Source organism: Muscardinus avellanarius (assembly GCF_963383645.1).
Source record: "Muscardinus avellanarius genome assembly, chromosome: 10".
Classification (NCBI taxonomy): Eukaryota; Metazoa; Chordata; class Mammalia; order Rodentia; family Gliridae; genus Muscardinus; species Muscardinus avellanarius.
The window spans coordinates 80,272,560-80,285,142 of record NC_137796.1 but is presented as its reverse complement, the minus strand read 5'-3'; the positions used below and the strand labels follow the sequence as shown (position 1 = coordinate 80,285,142).

The 12,583-nt window shown below is 42.9% G+C and overlaps 1 protein-coding gene across 17 annotated transcripts in view; it reads right to left on the bottom strand.

The window, feature by feature from the left end:
* CUX1 (cut like homeobox 1) overlaps positions 1-12,583 on the bottom strand; it is a gene marked incomplete at both ends in the record, with an annotated part of 398,444 nt that overhangs the window by 137,702 nt on the left and 248,159 nt on the right. For all 17 annotated transcript variants that reach the window (XM_080702661.1, XM_080702646.1, XM_080702647.1 and 14 more), the window contains 3 exons: positions 969-1,035; positions 3,765-3,841; positions 8,530-8,653. In XM_080702661.1, coding sequence (XP_080558787.1) covers positions 969-1,035; positions 3,765-3,841; positions 8,530-8,653 — 268 coding nt within the window. The remainder of the gene's footprint in view (positions 1-968; positions 1,036-3,764; positions 3,842-8,529; positions 8,654-12,583) is intronic.

Here is a 12,583-nt window from a genome sequence, read left to right as displayed (position 1 = left end):
GAACTGATCAGGACATTTTAATCTTTGTGCAAAAGTTTCTTGTTCATAGGCAAAGTTGTATCTGGCTGCCAGGGCTATGTAGCTGGGCTTGTCAAGCCTGGGCTACGAGACAACCCAGATTGAAGGTCAAGAGCCTGTCCACACAGGGCCCTGAGGGCAGTGGGATGATGGGCACCTGAGCCCACACCAGAGTCAGAGCCTGGGGATGGCACTACTCAGAAGCATCCTGCCAATGCTCTGGGACATGTGTACCATGGGGGCCTTTGCTACTTGAGGGGGGCAGCCGGAGAGTCCTTATTGGTGGGCCCAAGGTTTCTGCAGGAGTCTTCCAGGACACAAGTAAGAGGTAAGAGGTTCAAACTCCAGCCTGGCACTGCCTGCCTGAACAGTAGCAGAGGAGGCTATGGCTAAGAGTGGTCTCTGTTGCTTCAACTCATGATTTACAGCAGTATCATTTCCTTTCTGGTGTGTTGCAGAGGGTCTGGGACAGTGTATACTTGGAGCGGGTCACTCTGACTTCCTCCTGACAAGAGTCGGGTGGGAAGTAGGCCTTGTGTGACTGCCCACCCAATGTGTGTCCCTGCACAGGCACACCTGCATGGGGTCATAAGGTGTGACAAGGTATACCTGCGTAGGAATAGACTGATTCTTCCTAAAGGGTGAAGTGGGTGGCCCAAGGCAAAGGTGCCTCGATTTTCCCAAACCAAGACCCATGAAGAAATGTCCATGTGTCAAATCTTTTATAATCTTTCCCTCAAACTTAGGAAAAGGCAAACAATCAATCAAGGCCTCAAAACAATACAGAAGTTTCAGCTAGATGGATTGTCCAGAGAGCACCAGTGCCTGCGGTCACACCTTGGGTACAGAGGTTAAGCACCTTCTACCATCTACCGAGCGGCCTCTCGGCCTAGCAAAGGCAGGAGTCTTGGCCAGGGGTGGCATGGGCAGGGACATCCGCACAGACTTACTTGGCAGTAGTTTCTTCATCGTATTTGGTTTTCAGGTCAAATAATTCTGTTCGAGTTTTTTCCAGGGCTAAAAGACAAGGACAAAAAAAAACCAAAAACAAAAAACAAAAAACAAAAAAAAAAAACCCATGATATAAGATACAAACTGTTTCAATCAAAGTAAAAAAGAACAAATATACACGAAATATGTTCCCATTTCAAAATAGGCAAAGAAGATAGAAGTACAAAAAAAGAACAGAAAACCCTTTCATTTCTCTCATCTCAGTCCAAGCACCTCCAAGAGAACTGGAGTGAATTGTTTACTGGGTAGATTTCCTGCTTTTAAATATCTTTTATCATTTATCATTTAAAAATATTTCCATATGCAATTACACACACAGTCATACCCACATAATGAATTTTCAGCTATATGAAAGTATAGCACATGATACTTTATCCTGATAATGACTAAGTTGCTGGTTTATATACTCTGGTTTATATGCTTTTTTTTTTTCCGGGTCTGGGGATGGAACCCAGGGGCATTCTACCTCCAAGGTATACCCCCTGCCCTATTTTTTATTCTTTATTTTGAAACAGGATCTCACTAAGTTGTGGAGTGCCTCACTAAGTAGCTGAGGCTGTCCTCGAACCACAATCCTCTGGTGTTAGCCTCCTGAATGCTGGGATTAAAAGTGTGTACCACTATGCCTGGCCATGTTTTACTTTTTACATGTGGGGGAGTGTGGTACCGGGGATTGAACCCAGGGACATTCTACCTCTGAGCTGTACCCCTGCCCTATTTTTATTCTTTATTTTGAAATAGGGTCTCACTAAGTTGCAAAAGGCCTCACTAAGTAGCTGAGGCTGGCTGTGAACTTGCATTCCTCCTGTCTCAGTCTCCCAAGTACTGAGCTTATCAACGTGCACCACCATGCCTGGCTCTTACTATTATTTTAGAATGTACTCCTTTTATTTAAAAAAGCTTGCTGTTAAGACAGTCTGCTACTTGATATGAGCACCAGCTTCCTCTGTCTTGAGCAGTATCTCTTACTGCACTGACCCAGAGACTGACCTTTGCATTGAGGTTGGTGTGAGCACACCCCGATGTTCGCTCCTCAGCATGACTGTCCAATAGCACCGTTCTCCAGATACATCTCCACTGATGCACATCTAACCACCACGTCTCCCCCATCAATTGGACAATGGGAATGTTTTCTGAGAGTCACCCTTTCCCCTTAGTGGTATGGCATAAAAACCTCCATGTCACAACCCAGGCAATAATAGTAAAAATAAGCCCCACTTTCAGGCACCTTAGTAGTGAAACTGCTGGGTAAAGACCTTAGGTGCTCATAAATACCACAACCAGCTGGCTTCCCAAACTGTTGATACTCTATTCAGACCCTGAGTATCAGTTGGTGAGTATATCAGCCTCACCAACACTGAGTATTATTGTTTAAGAACTTATAGCCAGCCGTGGTGGTGCACGCTTATAATCCCAAGAATCTGGGAGGCTGAGACAAAAGGATTGTGGTTCACAGATAGCCTCAGCTACTTAGTGAGGCCCTTCGCAACTCAGAGAGACCCTGTTTCAAAATAAAGAATAGCCAGGCGTGGTGGTGCATGCTTGTAATCCCCGTGCTTGAGAGACGGAGACAGGAGGATCGCACAGGTTCGAAATCAGCCTTGCTGGCTTAAGAGACCCTGTTTCCAAATAAAAATAATATAAAAAATAGGTCTGGGAGTGTAGCCCTGAGATAGAAGGGTTTCCAGGAACCCCAGTACCACCCCCCCCCAAAAAAAAAAAAAGAAAAAAGAATAAAAAATAGGGTTGGGGATATAGCTCAGAGGTAGAATGCCCCTGGGTTCCATCCCCAGTACCATAAGGGGAAAAAAAGAAAAGAAAAAAAAGTATGATAGTCTGATAGGCAAAACTATCTTTCATTGATTTTATCTGCATCTCCTTAACTGATAGAAATTATCAGTGTTTTTCTTACGTGCATCAGCCATTAGCATTTCTTCTGTGAACTGCCCAATATCCAACAGGATTTTCAATTTGCATGGATTTGTAGGTGGTCTTTATAAATATCTATTTCTTTTCTTTCGTTCTTTTTGTGTGCGTATGACGCTGAGGATCAAACCCAGGGCCTCACACACACTATGCAAGTGCTCTACCACTGTGCTATAATCCTAGCCCCGTCTTTATATTTTTTGGATATTATTCATGTGTATTAAATTGATTGTGATTATTTTTTTCCTCTCTGTCATCTGTGTTTTAACTTGAATTATGATGTATTCTAATGTTCTTTTCCACATTTAAAGATACAGTTCTGCTTCCCTTTCAAAAAAAAGGAGAAAAAAAGAAAAAAGTTTAAAAAAACTATAAACTTTAGCATAACCTTTTTTGGTATAATTTAAATTTTAAAGGTTCTGCTATTACTGTTCTTAACTTCACTTAGGGTAGGAATAAAATTTTTCCCCTATTATTGTTCTAAATGAAATGTCAGTCCTTGACAGTTTGGTGATTTAGACATGTTTGTTGGAGAAAAGAGCAGGAAGGAAGGATGGCTTGTGGAAGGGCTGGAAATGGCATGCAGATCCTCCCACCTCCACATGAACGACTCAGGGCGGTGACTAATGGAGTCAGGTGAAGCAGCCAGCGGCTCCAGGAGGAAACTCTAGAGCGTGGGCTCTGTGGGCTCCTGCAGGGTCCTTGGGAACAACAGGTGGCAAAGGGGGCCTGGGTGGCCCAGAGACTAAGCAAGCTGTCCCCCATCAGTCTTCCCTGCATCAACTGGAGTAGGATGAAGAGCATCAAACCTGTTTGCAGAGTCTGAAGTTTGTGTTCCGCTTCCTCCAGCTTTGAGGTGGTCGACATCTGTGTCTCTTGCAGCTTTCTGAAAAGCATAAAAAGAGAATGAAGCCAGATTGGTCATCTTGTTTACCAACAGAGCTGCATTGTGCGTCTTGAGATGCACCCATCAGCTCTCTTCTTTGGCAGGCACAGCTGGCGACAGGCATACAACTGCCTGTCACTCCTAGTGCCCTGCATACTGTGGGGCTTACGTACAAATCTCCCACACCCCAACTCTGTAACAACTGCATACTATGTAATGTAAGCAAGCACCCTGTAGGATTTGACATGTGGGAACTGGTGCGGAAAGGTCCCCCAAGTGTTAACTTGTTCTTGAGATGCTAGATATTTAAAAGAAAAAAAAAATACCATCATCATGCGCTCATTGTTTTGCGAAGTTAGCCCAAGAAGAACGATACATTTACATTCTGCTGACACAAAGAAGGAATTTGTTGGAATAAAGGATGCACTAAAGAGATGTGACAGCTGTCCCATCTCTGTTATAATGGAATGCAAATGCAACTGCACTACTGAACGGGAGCTTCTGAATGTCTCCAACTGCATTCCACACAGTTACACTTCCCATGATCGCACGTGAATTCCCTGGTCAATAAATAGCATGCCTTCCTCCTAATCTGCAGAAATCTCTAAAAATAAGTTTATTATTTTTATATCATATGAATATAACATATGCTCTCAACATAATAAATCTGGGAATACAGAAAAGGAGAAATGATGCAGCTAAATAAAATCTCCAAATTTCCATCACTTATAGCAAAGTACTGCTAGTATCTTTATGTATTTCAATTACAAAACTAATATTTGTGCAGTTTTAAAAAGTCAGATTTTACAAGAGCATGGAAAACACAATATCCATTCTCTTTCTTGGCTTCAGATCCACTCCATAGACAGCATCCATTTGTAGCTTTGTAAAATGTTTCTGCATGTATAGAGAGACACAACATAGTAAGTACCATACTATAGTGTGATATAAACTAATATGTAACATCCTATAGAAAATTTAAGCTCATATTTAATATACTACAGTGAAATAGAAATTAATGTGGTCCATGTTATCATAAAATACAAACTAATGTGTGTAACACTTATAGCAAAATGTAAGCTAATTTGTAACACAATACAGAGAAATATAAACTAATATGGAACATACTATAGCAAAATGTAAGCTAATATGTAACATACTACTGCAGAATGTAAACTAATATGTAACATACCAAAGCTAAATGTAAACTATTAGGTAACATACTACAGTGTAATATAAATTAATATGTAACACACTATAGTGAAATGTGATCTAATATGTAGCATACTACAGTGTAATGAAAACTAATATGTAATTTACCTCAGTGAAATATAAACTTCCTACCCCTCTTTCTTTTATTACAAAAGGAGATCACAACATACTGTGTTCTGTAGCGTGCTTTTCCACTGATTTCTATATTCTGGAAATGGCCCCTCCAACATATACAGCCATTACTCATTCTTATTAAATAACTAATTTAACCAAGCTTCTGTGGACACTAAGGTTATTTACAGCTTTCTCCCTGCTAAACACTTCCTAAATGCTCTTTACATAGATATTGTTGCATAATTTTGAGAGTGAATTTGTTCGATAAAAGTCAAGTGGAGGAATTATATAGTGTATGCTTAAAAGGCTATGTGTAACTTTTTTGCTTTGTTCTGATATTGAGAAGCTTCCTCACACACAAAAAAAAACAAACAACAAACAAATCCCCCCAAAACCAAAACACAACTCAACTTAAACTCCACCAACAATATGGAAGAATGTTTTTGTATACCCTGCAAACACTGTGTAAACTCTAAATTAGCACATTACTGTTGAGTAAAGCAAGCTGAGCCCTTCTCTTTGTATAATATGCTTGCTTATTGCTTTTGCCCACTTTTGGCAGAGGTGATTTTTTTTTTCTTAATAGTTTGTAAGAGCTCTTTGCATATATAGAAAATTAGCCCTTTGTCTTATATGGTGCAAACATTTCTTTCCAATGTTCTGATGTTTCTAAAACTTTTCTTATTGTTATTTGTTTTTAAAAGTCTGTTTTAAATTTTAGATGTCATTTATAACTTTTCATGCATGCTTAAACAACAACCTCCTCCTCCTCTACTACTACTACTACTACTACTACAACTACTACTACTACTACAACTACTACTCAGAGTTGAACCCAGAGGTATTCTACCTCTGAGCTACATACCCAGACCAATTTCATTTCTTATTTGGAAACAATATAATTTTATTTTTACACTTCTGTAATGGATTAGTTTGCTGGGGGCAGATAGAATCAGTCACACTATATATAACATTGTATCATGCATTTTCCATTCATATTATGCTGGATACTTTTTTAGGTTATTGTGAATTTTACATAATTGTTTTTATGGCTATGCAACATTTCAGTTAGGGATGGCCTACCTTTTACTTAACCACTTCTGGGTGAGGCATTCAGATCGCTTGCATTTCTTCATATTATCAATGGAGTGGTAAGAAATCTCTTTAGGTATAAAGTGCATTATCCCCCCCCCCCCGTGTGTGTGTGTGTGTGTGTGTGTGTTATTGGGGGCTGAATCCAAGGGTAGTCTACCTTGAAGTTATACCCCCGACTCTAATTTTTATTTTGAAACAGGGTCTCACTAAATTTCTGAGGGCCCTATGATCTTCCTATCTCAGACTCCCAACAAAGTGCATTCAAAAGGAGCAGTGATTTAGGACCAATTCCACACCAGCTACATGGGTCTGCTCACTTTTTAGAGCCCTGTCTTTGTTTCTTACTTCTTTCCTGGGACAGCACCCAGTTATGCTCTCCTGACAGGGTAGGGAACAGCTCTATCTGCAAAGCTGTGCAGTTCCAAGGGACTGGTGGTAGAGTAAGGACCACATCACCACATCAGGACATGTCTGTGCAGACAGGGAGGCAGGGCTGCATGGCTAGGGTGGGCTCAGATGGAGTTGCACCCTCTCACCTTTGGCCCCGATTAGCTGCATAAATTCCAGCAGAGACCAACCTGTGGCTCATTTCTCTTTCTGTTCACTGAGATGAGTGTGCGCTGCAGATCCCTTCTGGGCACTCAATGAGAAAATGTACTGAAAGGTTCTGGGAAAGTTCTGAATGAGTGAAAGCTGGCATTTTTCTTCTTTTTGAAACGAAGGCAGCTTTACAGTACTCTCAAGAGGAGAGTACTTTCTGAGTTACCCGAGATATATTGGGGGAGGGGAAATGAATCTTGGATCATGCATGCTCTACATATACTTTACCCAGATCATTACAGAGCCCACCCTACAAAAGGTCCGAGCAGCGATGTATGTAATCAGTGGGAAAACACCCTAACAAGACATTCTGCCACCTATAACCCAACTGGCCCCTTACTTGCAATTATAAATTCAGTGATTCCTGTTAATGGATATACACATTTCTTTATGTTAGGGCTAAAATATACTATATTAATTTAACGAAAGAGTTTTAAAATATTCAACTTACACAGTTGGAATCAGAAAGCTTAGTAGTCATTACAATTTTGACAACAAATCTTTCCCTCCCTCCCTCCCTCCCTCCCTCCCTCCCTCCCTCCCTCCCTCCCTCTTTCTTTCTTTCTTTCTTTCTTTCTTTCTTTCTTTCTTTCTGTACTGGGGTTCCTGGAAGCCCTTCTAACTCCGGGCTACTCCCAGACCTATTTTTTATATTTTTATTTGGAAACAGGGTCTCCTAAGCCAGCGCGTGCGGCTGGCTTCGAACCTGCGTGATCCTCCTGTCTCCGCCTCCCAAGTGCGGGGATTACAAGTGTGCGCCACCACGCCCGGCTCTAACTTTCATTAAGCAGTCATACTGGAGAAAGTTTCGGGTACAATAAGGCATTAGAAATCTAGAACTCACATTAGTTAGATGGTGTATTCACGTATTTTACTAATATATTTACTATCCCACCTTTGAAGTGCCTGGGACCACAAGTGCTCCAGCCTCTGAAATTTTTGGATTTAGTAATATTTGCAGACTTCACTGGCTGAGCATTACTAATGTGAAAATCCAAAATCTGAAAGTTTCCCCAAATCCTTAACTATTTTCCTCTAACTGGGGATCAAACCCAGGGCCTTAGGCATGCTAAGCATGCACCCTACCACTGAATTACTCCCCCGTTTCCCAAGTCTTTAACTTTTTGAGTACTCAAAAAACTTTGGATTTTGGAACATTTCAGATTTTCAGACAGGGATGATCACTCTATGTCAACTCCTTGATTTATGAAGTACTGTCAGCAACTTGGTAAAACCTGGGTTCAGAGGGAGAATGCCCTTGGGTTGAATCCTTAGTACAAATAAACAAACAAAAGGCACTGAAGAAGGGGAAGGAGCTGAGCATGTAACAAGGGTTTCCCCACAGGGGATGTGCACTGACAGGATCTGTTTCAGGTACAGCCACCATGTGCCACCTTGTTAATTACACACTGTCTTCAAGTTCTGGACCTAAAAGGTTCCTGGCGCCGCCCAGCACTAGGGAAGATCGACCCTTCCATTCAAGGTAACCTCACAAATTAAGGACTGGGGTCACTTTCAGTTTTCAAGCAAAATTTGGTCCAGAGCCCTTGGGAATTTTGTTTACCACCTGGACTGAACTCACAGGTACATTTTTCAAAGTGTCATGTAATGTCATATTTAGAGGGAAGCCATGATGCCACCACGAAAGCCCCAGGATCCACGCTTACCTCTCCTTCTCTGCAAAATCATTTTGCAACTTTTGTTCCTTCTCAAGAGCAATAGTCTCGGCCTGGCTCTTCAGAGTCTGTTCGTATTCTCGGATTTTCTCCTTAAGTGCTTTAATTGTAACCTCTGAGGAAAAAAAGAAAAAGAAAAACTCCAGTAAGAGAAGTAGTTCCATGTGGTGGTATGTACTAGGCTTTCGTAACCTGGTAGGCTCTGTGTGTTTTAAACTTTATCTTGTCCATGCCGACACAAAATCAATGGTTATGAGTCCCTTCGGAGACCTTTTACTCCCTAAATGTTAAATTGAACTTTCAACATTCAGGATGAGGAGGATCAATGGATTTTGCTGGGAAGGAATGCAATGGCTTTTCTAGCACACTTGAAAAAGAAAAGGGTAGGAATCAATGGTAACATATAATATTGTCTTATTGATGAGTCTTAAATTAGTCCTCTACTGAGAGAAGATTAATAAAGTTTTGGTATGGGTTTAAGTACTTTCTTACAAAGAAAGTTTCGTGTCATGTGTGCTTTGTAGAAATGGAGGCAAACCAGTCTGCAGACCTAGTGGGCTACAGAGATTTGCTGGTTCTTAAGGAAAATTCGAGGTATGAAGTGGATACAGTGCCATCTCCTCAGTTGGGAGTATCTGTCCTAGAGCTGGGATACCAAGGCCGCCCTCTGCTTAGGCCAGGAACTGGGGGACATATGTGCAGAGCAGATGACCCAGGGCCTGGGGGGGGGGGGATGCTAATCTGTGACCTGGAGCAGAGAAGGTGAGCCAGGGCCTGGGGCAGCTGTACTGGGCCGTGAATAAGCCCTGCAGCACTCAGTGCACCCTGAGGCAGGGCCGCCCTGGGAAAGCTGGGCCTGATCTCAATCTCGCCCCAGAGTGGTGACTTGACAATGTTGCATGTTTATTATGCTCACTTCCATTGTCCAAAATAGAAACATCAGAGCAGATGTAATGAATGGAGTTGGGCCTTAACTCAAATCCTAGGGCAGAACCCCTCCTGCAGACTTTCTTTATAGGAAGGCTTCAACTCCAAGGGAGTGGAGCTTTTGGGGATCATTATCTGCTGCTACTGGATACATCCCTTAGAAGGCTGGGTTGAGTTTGTGCTCCCAGCACTTTGCACAGGTGGGTGCTCAGAAAGGGCTGGGACATGAACAAATGAAGGAGCCAGGGCTCGGCAGATGTGTCACACTGAAATGCCTCATTAGGAGGAGTATTGTTTAGGTATTGTAAAGGTGTTTCTTCCTTGTTGCTATAGGCAAAGTGCTATTTATCCCCAAAGTGACACAGACTGTGGACTTGAAAGAACCTGTGAGCATTTTTGGAATGAACCTGCCGTGTGTCCGCTGTGGAAGCATCCTTTTTCACCTGACTCTGGCTTGTCAGTATGTCTTGAGAATGATGTGTCATGAACCTCGCACTCACAGAGCATTCTCACAGAGCATTTCTTCTAGACCCCAAACAACCCATCCAAGAGGCAGTAAGACTCCTGTTTCTTTCATCAAGTGCATTAAGGGGTCATTGGGTTTTAAATTTTGTTTTGTTTTTTGGTATTGAGGATTGAACCCAGGATCATTTTACTCCTGAGCTACATTCCCAGCTTTATTTTATTTTATATTTCATTTTGAAACAGGTTCTACCTAAGTTGCTGAGGCTGGTCATGAGCCTACAATGTTCCTCTCAGCCTCTCAAGTATTGGTGAGGAGGTAGAAGGAAATAGGCAGATAGGGAAGAGGCCTCTGTAGAAGAAAAAACTTAATTTCCTGCTCTTCTAAGGAGCAGAGATAAGAACAACCAAAGCTTCAAAAAACCATCTGTTTACTAATCAACAAACCCAGGAGACATCACTGGAGCAAGTCTGACACTCCTACTGAAAGGAGACCCCTCAAAGGACATGCAAATACTCTATGCAAATTCTGAGGGCTGCTTCCCAGAATCCCAAACTCCAAGCAAGAGAGGACATGCAGACATATATAAACCCCTAGCACAGTCAGCAAGACGGTTACCCACTCTGGGGACCCCTCCTTGTTAGGGAGCTTCTGTCTGTCTGTCTGTCTGTCTGTCTGTCTGTCTGTCTGTCTGTCTGTCTGTCTTTCTCTCTCGTCGCATTAGCTTTGAGAGAAGGTGGGGTGCAACTGAAGGCAGGTGGCCTGGGCTACACTCGGGTAGTGACCTGAAGGCCTCCACTGGACATCAAGGCCGACCAGGGCCCCTAGGGGTGACCTGCACTTCCTTTCTGGCAGATTGCGTGGACTCTGGGAGAAAGCAGTTTGCAACTGAAGGCATTTGGCTTGGACTACCCTCAAGTATTGTCCTGAAGGCAGCTGCTGTACCCAACCAGAGCCCCAATAGCCCGTAGAGGTGTTTTGCCACTTTCCCTATTCCTTTTTGGCAGATTGTGTGGACTTTGGGAGAAAACAGCTTGCAACTGAAGGCATTTGGCTTGGGATACCCTCAAGTATTGTTCTGAAGGCAGCTGCTGGACTTCAGAGTTACAATAGCCCTTTGGGGTATTCGGCCACTTTTCCCTATTTCCTGCTGCTCCCAATAAACCTTTTACTCCCCTTCCTGTGGTCTGCGGGTGTCATTCTTTGCTCACCGTAGACAAGACCCTGGTAAGGAAACGCCGAGTTTCTTCTCAAGAACCCCCTCCCCCCCACCGTTTCATTGGGATTACAGGCATGTGCCACCCCTCCTGGCTCCATTTTAGTTTTTATTTCCAAGGCTTACCCTGAACATATGATCTTCCTGTCTCAACTTCCTAAGTATTGGGATTACAGGTATGTACCTCTATGCCTGGCTGGACCTCTGATTTTATTTTATTTTATTATTATTATTTTTGGTGGTACTGGGGTTCCTGGAAGCCCTTTTACTTCTGGGCTACACTCCCAGACAGACAGACAGACAGACAGACACACACACACACACACACACACACACACACACACACACACACACACACACATTTTTAAATTTGGAAACAGGGTCTCTTAAGCCAGCAAGGCTGGCTCCAAACCAACGCTATCCTCCTGTCTCCGCCTCCCAAGCACAGGGATTACAAGTGTGCGCCACCACGCCCAGCTATTTTATTTTATTCATTTATTTATTTATTTATTTATTTATTTATTTATTTTGCGCATCTGGGGATGGAACCCAGAGGCATTTGACCTCTGAGCTACACCCCCGGCCCAATTTTTTTTTATTCTTTATTTTTTGAAACAGGGTCTCACTGAGTTGCAGAGGGCCTCACTAAGTAGCTGAGGTTGTCCGCGAACCACAATTCTCTGGTCTCAGCCTCCCAAATGCTGGGATTACAAGTGTGCGCCACCACACCTGGCTTGGGCCACTGATTTTAGTGTTGTCTTCTGTCCCTCTAAGGAGAGCCTTTGAAATTCTGCTTTAATGAAAAGGGCCATTTTTCCCCCCTTAACAAAGAGCCCTTAGCTTATGGCCACTAGGCCATGTGGTATCCCATGCCTATGTGATATGCATATGCCTGGGCCCACAAGTCAGTGGGAAAGCAGGTGACTTACACACTTAAGATGGCACTGTTGGGGAAGCTGGTACCTGGATGCCTGAATATCATTTTGATGGAGTCTTTCCTTGTGAAACATCTATGCTCCTTCTGGGAAGTTTGAAGTTTGTGCATGGTGGAGTCTTTTTTGCCACCAGGGCTGCTCACAGACTGGCAAAGCCCAAGCCAGGGGGCATTTATTCTGTAGCCTCTGGCCCTATGTTGCCTCAACCCATGTCTAGGACATTCCCTGCTATCCCAGCAGGCCCCTCAGCTACATGCAGAAGAAGGAAGTGGCAGAAGGGCACTAATTATGGATACCCAAGACACTAATTTACTCATTAATGGGGGAGGGAGCTATGCCACCTGATTCAGAAAGTTCCTTCTCTCTTTCCTTCCTTACATGGAACCCAAGACCTCATGCATGCTAGGAAAGTACTGTCCTATTAAGCTACATGCCTAGAGCTATATCCCTAGACCTTTTTATTTCAAGACAGGGTCTCACTAAGTTTCCAAAGCTAGTCTTGAA